The sequence below is a fragment of the Chenopodium album genome, chromosome 7 (assembly GCF_948465745.1).
Source record: "Chenopodium album chromosome 7, dcCheAlbu1.1, whole genome shotgun sequence".
NCBI lineage: Eukaryota > Viridiplantae > Streptophyta > Magnoliopsida > Caryophyllales > Amaranthaceae > Chenopodium > Chenopodium album.
The window spans coordinates 45248554-45262809 of record NC_137840.1 but is presented as its reverse complement, the minus strand read 5'-3'; the positions used below and the strand labels follow the sequence as shown (position 1 = coordinate 45262809).

At 36.5% G+C, this 14256-nt stretch overlaps 1 protein-coding gene across 1 annotated transcript; it reads right to left on the bottom strand.

Moving 5' to 3' along the window:
- Positions 1-1312: 1312 nt before the first annotated feature.
- On the bottom strand, positions 1313-5084 carry LOC145639018 (plasma membrane ATPase 4-like). The gene is made up of 6 exons (XM_081690116.1): positions 4459-5084; positions 3196-3315; positions 2842-3078; positions 2543-2762; positions 2193-2335; positions 1313-1532 (listed from the first exon to the last, which is right to left on the bottom strand). The coding sequence occupies exons 1-4, from the start codon at positions 4471-4473 to the stop codon at positions 2736-2738; spliced, it is 399 nt and encodes a 132-aa protein (XP_081546242.1). The 5' UTR covers positions 4474-5084; the 3' UTR covers positions 1313-1532; positions 2193-2335; positions 2543-2735.
- Between the last annotated feature and the right edge of the window lie 9172 nt (positions 5085-14256).

The window sequence follows — 14256 nt, the reverse complement described above, 5'->3', positions numbered from 1 at the left end:
TTAGCAACTCAGTAACACCGGCCATTTTGTAAGGAGGGTGATCCCATCGCAGGGAGTCCTTCCTTAGATGCCCATGGCCGCTTAAAAACCTAGGACTTTACACTTGTTAGGGTGTATTAGGATTTGAATTCCTGACTGTTTGGGAGACCTTGAATTAGAAATGATACTTTCATCACGCTTTTTTGTAAGAAACAAGCAGGAGTCGCCAATGAGTTTTAGGAAAACTCATAAACCTCGTTCATGCCTATCTTCCATGTGGAGTTCATGGAATAATTAGCACGAATCTTAAGTTTACCCATGCCAAATTTGTCTACATAAACCAGAAATGAGTTCGGGAGCGAGGGTACTAAAATAACGTTCCTTTAAGGGAGGAATCGCTATTCTAGCCCTAGTACGACCTCTACTAGCTCTTCCTTTTTTGCAATTTCATTACCAAACAATATATGCAACGCGATACCTAAAACTAAGTTAGTTGATTTTATTTACACACGTTAATTAACGTAGGAATTACATTGCAACGTTGTTATTCTTTATTTAATCCAAATTCGTGAAAAGAACAAGAAAATAAACAATATTCGCCTTGGCTTAAGTGATCAACCAACAATTAATTATCCAATTCTAATCTTTATTTAATGCAAGATACTATGTGAAAATAATTAATTAGTCCTTTGAAGATGATCAAACAACACTAATTAGTTAATAAATTAAGGTTCCTTTAAACAAGAAAATAAATGTGATTTATCTAAGCACTAGTGGAAAAAAGGCCATCCGTAATGGGCAAAAACTGGCCATCCGTAACGGGCAGCGTCCGTTACGTATGCGGCCGTTACGGATGGCCTTTGTTATTTGTAACGGGCACTGCTCGTTACGAATTATAGGTTATTCGTAACGAGCACCTGAAAAGCCCGTTACGAATAACCCCGTTATTCGTAACGGGCACCTGAAAATCCCGTTACGAATAACCCCGTTATTCGTAACGGGCTTTTCAGCTGCCCGTTACGAATAACGGATTATTTGTAACGGGCTTTTCAGGTGCCCGTTACGAATAACTCTGTCCGTAACGGGACATGGTTTGCCCGTTACGAATACTGTGTAATCAAATTTAAAACAAAAATCCAGCAAAATGCTGGATTTTGCACACCATTTTATCATTTAATTTGAGATGTATATATTTTTATACAAATATAGTATACAATTTATATTTCTTCCAAAAAAAAAATACAATTAATATTAATAACTAAAACTTTAAAAGAATAGCCAAGTTAAACTTATCTAAAGTACACCTGTTTCCTGATTTCAAAAAAAAAAAAAAAAAAAAAAAAAAAAAAAAAGAAAAAATACACTTGTTTCCTCTAAAGGCGTTAGTTTTACTTATTTGACATTGTACACTTAAGCTACCTTCACCCAAACTTAAATCCACCAGAAGGGCCTGATTAGCTTTCATAGCGATTGAGTTGTCTAGCAAAGTTCCATCCAAATGAACTGGGAAATAACAGGTACGCTTCATGATTCCAAGATTGCTCTTGAGTGGCCTAATTAATGCAAACATATTAATTTAAAAGATACTTTTAGATATGAATATACAGATGCACAATCTACAATATTGAGAGACCACTACACTGCTACAAGGTTGTAATCATGATCAGCAACTTTACTATATAGCAACCAAGAACAAGAACAGAAAGCTGATGAAAATGCAATTGTTTGCATATCAGAAAAGACTATAAAACTCCGAAAATTCCACATGGGTCTGTTTCTTTTCTTTAAACTTAATTCTCATAGGATAGACTTAATATCTCACAAGTTACTCAGATTAGCAATCATCAAGTGAACAGAATAGTCTACAATTAAGCCTTTAATAATTCACACAAAATTATGCCAACTAAATAAGCAATCCCACTAATGGCATAAAAAAATCACTTAAGTTTGAATTCTCAAGCATATCAACATGCACTAGACAAAGATAGAGATATCTTTTTGAATTTCTGAAATAACACTAGATTAAAACAACTTCCAGGAAGTATTGAAAAAGCCTTACATTGAGATTTATAATTGATTGTGGATTCAAAATAATTGATTTATTTATGTACATGCATACATGCTTTCAAGTTTCAACACCTTGTAATCCGGATTTATAACATACATAAAGCTCAAGGAGGGGAAAAGAGAAGGACCTAAACACAGTCGATTACCTTGACTTTGATGATAGCATGATCAAGAAGGGGAAGCAGATTGGGATATGTAAACAGGGAGGAAACTCGGATCTCCTCCCTCACCAAGTCCAGCTGCTCATTGTTTTGAATCAATACTTTCTTCATAGCTTAAGTCCCATCATCTAAAAAAAGGTTCATTTCAAATTTACATCACATATTAACAAACCGAAATCAAACGGACAAAAAATTACAAATAATCACAATTTCAATACAACTCATACATTATTAACCATATTAAGATCAAAACTCCTCATAAGTCATAAACCCACAAATCAAAATTCAAATCAATAAAAAAATCACAGTAGCTATGACAACTGCCTCTAATTCACCTTGTTTACAGGTTGAGCTACAGAAGACCTCCTCTCCAAGATTCCTAGTGACAGGAAGAGATTCTCCAATGAGAGCAGATTGATAAATCTTCAAAGGATCACCCTCAAGAAGACGAGACGAGCATCAGCAGGGACTATGTCTCCTAACTTGATGCTAATTATGTCTCCTAGGACTAGAATTGATGCCTCCATTTCACCCCATCGTCCATCTCTGAAGAACCTGTATTGAAGAGTTGGCATTATTTTTATAAATCATATAGCTGCAACTACACTTGAGCCTTTTTTCGTTAGTGACGTACTTTGGTTTTAGGAGAAAGATTAGCCATAAGCGCTGTTGCTGCATTACCAGCATTGTTTTCTTCTATGAAACTAATAGTAGAGTTGATCACCAGAAGCACCATGATACCCACAAAATCCTGCCAATCTGGAGGCTTATTATCACCATTTGCCAATACAATAGCCATTAAAGCAGCTGCTTCCATAACCCATGACCATGGATTCCACATAAAGCCAAGAAACTTCAAGAGTTTGCTCTCCTGTTAATTCCAGATCAACGGTATCAGATGTGAAAAAAGCTTGATTAGATCGACTGGAAGTTAATGAACACAGTTAATACTTAATTTTCTTCAAGAGTGAAAGAACAATGGATAAACCTTTTTTTCTTCTAGCTTGTTATGTCCAAAAATTTGAAGATGGTTGGTTGCATCATCTGAAGTTAGACCTTCTCTTGAGCATCTCAAACTCTCAAACACCTCCTCTATAGGAATTTTCTCCTACAAAGAACACATGTTTAATCATTGAAAACATGAGCCCTCATAAATCATTGTTAGATAGTATCAAAACCATTTTTTTTACAGAACGAATTAGCATAAGTTTAAGAAGTAAAGGGGTAATAAATCAATAAAGTATCCAACAGATCAATTCTCTATCTTACACCAGGCCAGTGCTCCACAATGGACTCTCTCTACCTCATACTCAGTGATACAAACTGACAGCTTTAAGGCATATAGAATTTTATCTTTCATTGGAACCCACACCATCTTATCCCATAACACGAGCCAGAACAAATTGATCTGTGAAATTGATTCCTATTATTTTTCACCAATTCATCGAATAAGGGTGAGTAACAAAAGCAAGCACTCATTACCTTAGAGACAAAAGGCATCGACTAATATCACCCAAAAAATATGCAACCAAAGACTTCCTACTGTAATAGCTCTGTATATATACTAGTTGCTTGAAACGAAATGACATTTCCTCTCCCTTCTTCCCTCTCCTTCCAGCATAAGAAGACCACGATTCATTCATCCAAAATTAAGTACTCTCTAATTCTCATAATTATTTATATATCACACCTCCAATTCATTTTTCACAATGACAATAATAGCACATTTGTTGAATTGTTCAAAGTACTCAAATTCTTTCAAAAGCTCATCACATCAACCATATAAAAAAATATATCACAGAGTGACAAAACATAATTCTGAAAATCAGATTATACAAAATCTACTCAAAATGAATTTTCAGCCAAAAAAAAAAACAATTATTCAAATGAAAACTAAACCACAAACAATAGAAAAATCAGTTAATGCAAAAAACTACTCAAAATGAAAATTCAGCAAAAAAAAAAAACAAACAAAAAAAAAACAGAAAAAAAAACAATAATTATAACAAATATTAGAAAATTAGATTACACAAAATAGACTCAAAATATGATGAAAGATCAGCCGAAAACACAATAATTCAAATGAAAATTAAAACACAAAATTAGAAAATTCAGATTATACAAAATTTACTAATTCAGCCAAAAAAATATTAATTGAAACGAAAATTAAACCACAAACAGTAGAAAAATCAGATGATTCAAAAACTAATTAAAATAAAAAATCAGCAAAATAAAAATAGAAAGCGAGTACCGTGATTAGGGTCATCGGGAACAAAAGCGATATCAAGTAGAACGGCAAGTCACCAGGATCGATCGGAGTAAACTCTATTCCATTCAGAAGGCAAGTCAACGGACTTCGCCGGAAGAGTAGTCAAGAACGGCAACATTGACAACGACAATAAAAGCGCAGTAGTTCAAAAACGGAGGCTATAAAATTGAAGACAACTCGCAATTCAAATTCGACATTGACAACGACAACGAAAGCGCAATAGTTTTTTTCTCTAAAATTGATGGAGGAGAGGAGAGAAGGACGGGGAGGAGAGAAATTGGAGGAGAGGAGAGGAGAGGAGAATGGCGGGGAGGAGATGAGAGGAGAGAACGAGAGAGAGAGGAGAGAGGGAGGAGGAGAGGAGAAATGACGGCTATTAGGTGAAACCCTAAAAAGCCAAGTAATGGGCTTCTCTATCAGTTGGGCCAAGTTACGTGTTTCAAATTCGACATTGACAACGACAACGAAAGCGCAATAGTTTTTTTCTCTAAAATTGATGGAGGAGAGGAGAGAAGGACGGGGAGGAGAGAAATTGGAGGAGAGGAGAATGGCGGGGAGGAGATGAGAGGAGAGAAAGAGATAGAGAGGAGAGAGGGAGGAGGAGAGGAGAAATGACGGCTATTAGGTGAAACCCTAAAAAGCCAAGTAATGGGCTTCTCTATCAGTTGGGCCAAGTTACGTGTAATATAGTATTCGTAACGGGCAAAATAGTGTCAGTTACAAATACTTATTTATTTGTAACGGGCACTAATTTGTCCATTACAAATACATACGTATTCGTAACGGACACTTTTTGGCCGTTACGAATAAATAAGTATTCGTAACGGACACTATTTTGCCCGTTACGAATAAATAAGTATTCGTAACGGACACTATTTTGCCCGTTACGAATATCTTAATTGTAACAGGCAAAGTTTTGCCCGTTACAAATAGCTTGTTACGAATGAGATTTTTTCCACTAGTGAAGTGCTTGGGAATTTACCACTTTTCTTTGCTAGATCTCCGTTTAGAACACTTATGGACACCTTCTTGTTGAGGAACCTCCACCGTAGTAACAAAAGATCAAGGGGTGAGTGTTTAGGACAAGAGGGTTTAGGTAGTACAAGTTCACAAGTATTTCGCCAGAGTTTTAGGTTATTTTTCTGTGTGTTTAAGCCTCGGATTAAGCCTCTATTTATAGGGAATGAGTAGGTTTAGGGTTTTGAACATTCTGCGCAACTGATTTTCTTGCGCGCGGCATTATGGTAATATTCGATTTTATATTTTTATAAAATTTTGAATCTTCCGTGAGCGCATCTCTTGAGGTTGCGCTGAGTGTCGCGCGCAACTGAATTAGTTGCGCGCGCCTGCCCTGCGCGACTGATTCAGATGCGTGCGAATTTTCCTGCGACAGCATTAAAATTTAACCTAGGCGCTCCTAAATCCATAATTGTTGGGTTTTAAGTACGGGTTTAAGCCTAATAATGATCAGATTTAGTAAATTGAACCTCGTTTTAGCTTTATTTATTTAGTTTGGGCTAGTTTTTGTGTTTTGTGGCTTAACTAGAAAATCCATAAGCATTCTCCACTAAATCTAACACGAAGATGGTTTTATTTATCGTCATTGCACTTCCAGTCGGGACGGGGGCCAAAAGTAGATGTCTATAGTTAGCCTCCACTTTGATCGAGTCAAGAATAGACGATGATCAAAGTAGTCAAGGAAATAAATCCGAGACTCATTCTACGAAGTTCTCATAGAATAGAGAATCTTCATAAATGTTTAAGGATGCGAAAACGATCCTTGGTTCGCTAAGTGTTCGAAACAAGTAACTATTAAGGCTAGAAAACGTTTTTCCCTAGTCTTAACGCGCTAAAGAATCTAGATTGACCCTTTACAATTGTAGAACGTTTTTAAAAGTAAAGGTGTTTTGGATGATATCAAGTTATGAGAAGAGATCAGTTTTAAAAGAATAAAAAAGGATTATTTCCTCTCAATCATGTCATCATTGGTGTAAAGTGCCTCGATATGCCGTTGAAACTTTAGCCCGACTTTAACAAAGTAGAAAGATGAAAAAGGGTTTTCGATATTCGAGTCGAAATGGTACGGTATTCGAGCCGGATGTCCACAAGATAGAAATACATGTCTCAGGATTGGAGGCACATATCCAAATCCAATGAGAGGGAAGAAATTCAGCAAATCTCTCAACAGTTTTGTTCACGAGATGAGTACACGTATCTCAGGATTGGGGGCACGTGACTACATAGGCGCGAAATCGTCTCGTCGTTTCTTTATATAGGGGGTGGATGGACACCCTAACTGTCCAATAAGCTAGTAAGCTCACTAACTACCGTTTTTGCTTCCAATCAAGACGTGTCTGTTCCTGATGGTTCGGCGCGCCTGTCGACTCGTGAGCTAACGCCTAAAGTAATCCTCTACCTTTTAGTTTTGAGATGTAGATCTCGCAAACCTTGGGCTGAAGTGAAATTTTACGCAACACCTACGCCGTACGATACGCCTTTTGCATTTTTACGTTGCATGACAACGCCTTCCTTTTTGCTTTAAACGTGAAAAAAGAAGAAAAGTTGGACATTTGTAACGTCAGTACAGTAAAATGACAAACCTGTCTATGGGTGCTTTTACGTAAAGCACTACCACGGAACGTCTTAAGACATTCTTACGAAAAACGTTCAAAACGTATGCTTAGGGAAGGCACAAACCACGGTGTGCATGGAAGAATGATGCAAAAAACTAACAAAAAAGAAAACAAACTACAATTTTCAAAGCAATTTAAAAGATTTTGATAATTTGCGCGCCATTACGTCTGATAACGAGCAAAAACCATTGAAAATGATCGAACGGATCAAAACCAAGATTCCGGTCATTTTAGTGACCAGTATCCGCGTGCTACTCAGTGGGTCGCGCTGTCCAGGCACACGCATCATTCTGAATTGTGCTGGTATGTCACACGCCAGAGATTCAGTTGCGCGCGACATTTATGTCAGCAAAATGAAATCGCTGAGTGCAATTTTCATTTTGCACTCTCTTTTTCCTTCCTTCGCCATTTTCACCCCTTTCTATCTCTAGGAAGCTCGGATTTTCTTGTTTTTCGAAGCTAAAGGAAGTAGATCTATTCCCTTATTCATATTTGCCATAATCCAATGTAAGTTTTTTGTTATACTTTGTTTGATTTAGGCTTAATTGGGACGATTTTCGAACTGTAGAACCCTAAATTTCAAATTTGGGGGTTTTCAATTCGTTCAATTATTCTTGAAATTGTTTGCTCCATGTTGTTATACTATGTTTAAGGAGTTTTTGCAACAAATTTCATGAAAAATGGTTATGTATTGAACCTTATATGAGCATTTCTTTGTATAAGTTCGTTCATGCACTTTTTCTTCGAATTTTACTCGATTTTATTGCTGTTTCTTGCTCATTTTGGTTACACTTTCTTATTATGATGTAGGTTATAGGGATGGAACCAATATTACTTTCATAATTCATTTTTGCGAAATTTGAATTGTTGAAAAATGGCGTAAAACATACTCTTAGTTTATTTTTGCCATGTGTAAACCTCAAAATTATTTGGTAGATGATAATCATGTTTATATTACTGTTATTCGTCTAATAGTAGTTGATTCTTAAAGATTTTTAAATACAATCCCTTGAATTCTTAGTTGAAACTGGTATAGGATGGCTATTGTGGGTGTCAGAAGCCACTATTTACTGAGTTTAACTACAGGTATCGTAGCCCCCAAGTATAGGTGGCATTTAATTTTTGTGTTTTTCCTTATCAACAGCCGTTATGCTGCCAAAATGGGTCTAGAATACGTATATTAGTTTAGTTTAGGAAAAAAAGTAAACTAATAAAGAAACTTTATCCATCATAGCATGGACTCTCATCCATTCGTCGATGCTGAGGAGATTCTAGAGGGTCATGACGAGGCGGTTTGCCCTCGAAAGAGGGTGACCCGTTGCAGACACCCATTTGTGTCTCCCCAAAACCAAACCCAGTGATGAGTACCTTTCACATTGAATCATAATCGAATGAAGTGAAAGTGTGGAAAGACTAGTGTTGCGATTAGTTTTTATTTCTTTTCTTTTTCTCTATATTTGAAAACCTAATTTAAGAAAACAACCAATCCAGTTTGGTTTGGTCCATGGCAAGGGTTCAATAATGGCGTAGTTGGGTCGGGTTCGAAAAGAGCTTTCCAACGATATATTATAAGCCCAATTCCGATGAATAATGAGGAAGTTATGCCCAAATTACTAAACTGGGCCTGGTTTAATCTTTATATGTGGCCCAATGATCTAGAGGAGGGCCTATCATTGATTTATCATTCCTAATGCAATTAGGATTGATTATAGTCTTCTAGATTCTTTTAGAGGGTTCTTTCGAATCCAAATTTGATTAGCATTGATAAATTGACTTTTAAGAGTTTTAATTAGAATAAAAGAAGTGTTTTAAGGAAATTACATTTTTACCCTCTCGTACGCTTAAATTTTATCAAAATAAGAAGACGCGTGGAAAACTGATTGCAGCACCGTACGACACGTCTGTCGCCTGGCGACTGACTTGGCGTCTTGCGACACGTGCAGCGTCCGGCAACAGCCCTGTCGTCTGGCGACAAGCGTGTGTTTGGCGACATCGTCGTGTTTTATTCTTTTCGAAACTATGATTTGTTTATTTTATCATATCCGGCTTATTTTCTCTATAAATAACCTCCCAAAATCTCCGTTTTCAGTCATCAATTATCAATTCTCATCACCAACTCTCATAAAAATTTTTCTTGATTACTCTCTCTCTCTCTCTCTTTCTAAACTAGCTTTTCTCATACAATATTCCGTATTCACAAGATCTAGACACACCTATCCAAGTTCGAAGTTGACTTCGCCCTAGACGTGAAAGGTTTAATTTATGAGGATTTGATCCCAAATTTATTTTTCAATTATTTAATTTAATTATTTGATTTTATATTTTCCTTGAAGTTACTAACGTGTGTATTTTGTTATTAGAAAGAGATACGAGGCATCCAAGTAAGTGCTTTAATTGTTTGCATTGATATTATGATATAGAAATCATGTCTAGGGTGTTACAATGATTCCTAGTATCATGTTTAGGGAAAAGGTTATAATATCAAATATGCTTATTATGATTCCTGCGATGCTTCCTATTTTCTTTCCTAATATCATGTTAGTATCATGTTAGGGCTAAAGCTTTGATTTTTACTGTTTAGTGACATGCTAGGGTTTGTTATTAATCTTGTTAGTATTATGCTAGGATCTTGCTATTAATATTATGCTATAACATGATTATGATGATTATTATTGTTATAATTGTTATTATAATTATTATTATGATTATTATGTTGCTTGATATTTTATATTTTTAATGTTATTGATTGATCGCGCCTTTTATGCATGTTTAAAGGGAATTGGTACTTGTAATAGCGCTCAATAAGATAATTAATAATCTTGTTTAGGGTTAATTTGATTATAATTCAAGTGATCGCCAATAATAGTTTTTGTTGTGCATTAATATTCAACCAACATAGATAAACAGGTTTAGGGTTAACCTATTGATTACATGTTAGTCAGAAAGCGCACATGAATACGATCAGAATAAACTAGAGGCCTGTTATTAGGGCAGGTTCAATCTCTTTTGGGTTGGATTTGTACCTTCATCCCCAAACTTCCAGTCATGGTTTCAGACCTATTGGTGTTAACGATCTCCTGGATTGTTAAGGGGTGTAACCTTCACCCTGTGAACGGTTTACAAGTTCCTAAAACTTGTTGGCGACTCTTTTGCTCTATCTTCCTTCCCTTTGGACGCCACCATGCTTAAGTGTATGATCACAATGGGGTTCAAGTTGGAGTAATGCTTGAAATATTCCCTACAGTTTTTGGCGGCTCCATTGTGGAGGATTTCTATTTCAATTCCTAAATTTTATTTTGGCAATGATTTACAATGAGTGGATGAGACTTGAAAAGTTCTAAGTATTTCTTGTTCGTAATTTTGATTAATAATATTGTCATATGCATAAAAAAGATCTCATTGGAAAGACCATCTGTAATGAGTTAAAAACATAGGATTTTTTATACGTAGGAAATTTGAGGAATATCTTTCACAACTAGGATCGAAATAATGCTGCGAAAAACTGAGAAAATTTTATCGAACACAGAAAGCTGCTAAGTCATGTAGGAACTGGCGTCTAGAAAACAGAGTATGTCGTCGATGATATGACTCTGTCGCCAGGCGATAGAGCCATATTGCGGCGACGGTCTCTGTTCGCTGGCGCTAAGTTCTTCCAAGACTAAGCCAGAAATATTAGTTCTAATTTTGACCAGTTTTTAGCAGTTTTTGCTCGATTCTTCTTCCTGGTTGAGTTTTTCTAACTTTTCTGAAACCCATATGTGTTCTACATATGAACATAACCCTATGGGAATTCATGCTCCATTTACCTGATTGAACGCTCTATGCAACAAAGGGTACATCCGAGAATGTTGAAATCACCAAACCATAGAAAGCGAGTTTTTAACTCGCGATGTCCCATCCACTCGCGCCAACCCTTCAAAAGGTAAGGCTGCCGCGCGGTGCATCCAGACAAGTAACCATGGACCCTCTTTGACTAACCCATATCCCGAACTTTAGAGAACTAGAGCCATGGTTAGGTTGCAAACTTATTGTATTATATTGTGCCTACTTGCCTAAGTGTGCATTATTTGTTGTGCATACTCTATGTGTTTTTTCCTAACCGTTTGTTTAACTTGTATTTAAGCTATAAATAAAATGATTAATGACTAAAAGGGCTTTGCCTAATTAATTAATTTGAGTAATTATAGTCTAATAATTTAATCAGAATTGACTTAGAACGACTTTAGGCATGTCTCGTAGAGTAAAAATACTAAAGCAGACCCAGATTAACGCTCCAGTACTGGCGCCATGATTTGGGCTGTAGCACCACACTATGTTGTGCAACGCCTGGCGACATCGCTATCGTCTGGTGCTGCACTGCAGAGTGCGGCAACAGTCCTGTTGCTTTGGCGACAATTCATCATTTTACTCGAGTCATCACGACAAGTCTAATTCAATAGTTTGCTAATCAATTCAATTATTGTGTTAATAACAGTACCTTTGTTAAGTCCTTAATTGAGTCTAGGCACTAAGTCCCATGGTCTTACACATGAGTCAAAGCATGTCACTTGCACTCACAAATAAAGCACACAATAATATGTATATACACTTTGACCATGTTTAAGTGTCTTGTATGCGCGTGTTTTCCGTCATTTTTTTAGGGGGGTAAGTCGGATATTAATTCTCCAATTAAACCACTTGTTTGAACCCTTATACTTGATTCCCAACAATATACACCCTATTTTTTCTAAACATGGGCACGGGCCGTGCCGGCACGCGGGCGGCACGGGCCCGACACGACTCCGGAACGGCCCGGCACGGCACGGTCGCCGGCACAGCACGGCGGCCCACCTGTGGGCCGTGGGCCGTGCCGTGAACATGTTTGTGGGATTTGGCACGGGCACGGCACGTGGCACGCCGGGCGGCACGGTGGCCGGTACGTGGGCCGGCACAGTGGCACGACCCGGCGGCACGGCACGTGGCACGGCCGGGCACGGCACGGCCCGTGCCAAATTACCGTTGGAAAACTAGCCGTTTATGGCCGTTTTCCAACAGCTATAAACGGCTAGTTTTCCACCCCTTTTCCCACCCAAATTCCCTATAAATACCTCATATTTTCCTCCAAAATTTTCACAATTCATCAACTCATCTCTTCTCTCTTATTCTCTAATTTTCTTACTCCCAAGTCCCAAATTCTCAATTCTCAAATTCCTACAAATCCTACAATCTTGCTCTCTTTTGTGAAAAAAAAATAAAAATTCCTACTCTCTTATAAATTTTACATTTTTACTATTATTACCTTCATTAGTCTACTACCAAAAAAAAAAAAAAAATTGTTATATTTACATTCGGGAAATTATAAATTCGGGAAATTATAAGTTCGGGAAATTATAAATTTGGGAAAGCATTGAAGCGTCATTGTAAGATCTAACTCAACTTTATTTTAATTTGTTATTGTTAGTTGTTAATCTTGTTATTATTATTATTATTATTATTATTATTATTATTATTATTATTATTATTATTATTATTATTATTGTTATTATTATTATTATTATTATTATTATTATTATTATTATTATTATTATTATTATTATTATTATTATTATTATTATTATTATTATTATTATTATTATTATTGTATTCTTGGAAGTTGGAACTACTTAATTATATAAAAACTACTTTCTATTTTAATTGTGGGTTATTTGGATTGTTGAAATCTGTCTAAGGCGGGACTTGGGCTCTGGACAACGTCGCTCCTAGCCTCTCCTACCTGGGATCTCATTGATCCAAGTAATCTACTATTATTATAATTATTTTTAAAAATTTAATTTATATAAAAACTACTTACTAATTCTTATTGTTATTGTTATTATTATTGTTGTGAATTGTTATTATTATTGTTATTATTACTTTGTTATTGTTATTGTTACTTTGTTATTGTTATTGTTATTTGTATTATTATTATTATTGTTATTGTTACTTTTATTGTTATTATTATTAATTAATCATGGCATCAAACCCGAACGCTTCCTCCTCCTCTAGAAAAGCCAAGTCAAAACGTAGGGAATCACCAAATTCAAACACTTCAATGCCTATGCCCCCCCCTAACATGCCCTTTCCCTCCCCTAACATGCCCTTTCCAAACACTTCCACCCCTTTCTTTCATCCCCAAAACACGGGAGGGCAAGAACAAATGGATGATATGGCTCCTTGGACCCAATTTCAACAAAGCCAATTTTAACAACATGAATTTCCTTTTCCTCCTCCTTCCCAAGGTAGCCAAACACAAGCCTGCGGGTCGAGTGAACCATCCACCCAAATGCCCAACACCCAAAATCCTAACATATTAGAGTGGTGTACCGAAGAGGATTTTGCTCAAACCAAAAGAAAGAGTGAAGTTTGGTCACATTATCAATTAAGTAAAAATGGACAAAAGGCCAAGTGTCGGACTTGTGGTAAAATTTTCTCGGCCGATACCAAGGGAGGGACGGGACACCTTAATAGACATACAAAAAAATGTGGTGGACCATCTAGTGATCCAACCCAACCCAAAATTTCTCAATTCCATCCACAAGGCTTCATTTACAATTACGAGAGAGATAGGGATGAACTTGGGAGAATGATTGTACATGCGGAACAACCTTTTCTTTTCGCCGAAAATGATGCCTTCAACAACTATATTAACCGAGCACTACAACCAAAACACAAAAAAATCTCCCGAAAAACCGTTCGATCTGCTGCCATGAAGAGTTATCTAGAGTACAAATTGAAATTAGTAAATGAATTAGCTAATCTTCTTAGTAGAGTTTCTTTAACCGCCGATGCATGGGATGGTGGTTACGGACTCCACTATTTATGTGTTACTTGTCATTGGTTAGATAATGAGTGGATGTTACAAAAACGCATCATTCATTTCAAAATGCTTGAATACCCTCATACCGGTCTTAACATTTCACATCATTTAATGGAAGCCATTGATGCATATAGTCTTAGGGATAAAATCATGTCAATGACTTTCGATAATGCAACTTCTATGACATATAGTGCGAATTTGGTCAAAAACCAATTGACCGATGTTATATTAGATGGAGATGCACTTCATGTTAGATGCATTTGTCATGTTCTTAACTTGTGTGTGAAGGATGGAACACAAGCAATTGGTCCA

Excerpts from the sequence above, each read along its gene's own strand:
- LOC145639018 (XM_081690116.1), bottom strand. Across the intron at positions 3,079-3,195 it reads ACAAGCTAGAAGAAAAAAAG|GAGAGCAAACTCTTGAAGTT; the intron begins GTTTATCCATTG and ends TGGAATTAACAG. Across the intron at positions 2,763-2,841 it reads ATCTTTCTCCTAAAACCAAA|GTTCTTCAGAGATGGACGAT; the intron begins GTACGTCACTAA and ends TCTTCAATACAG.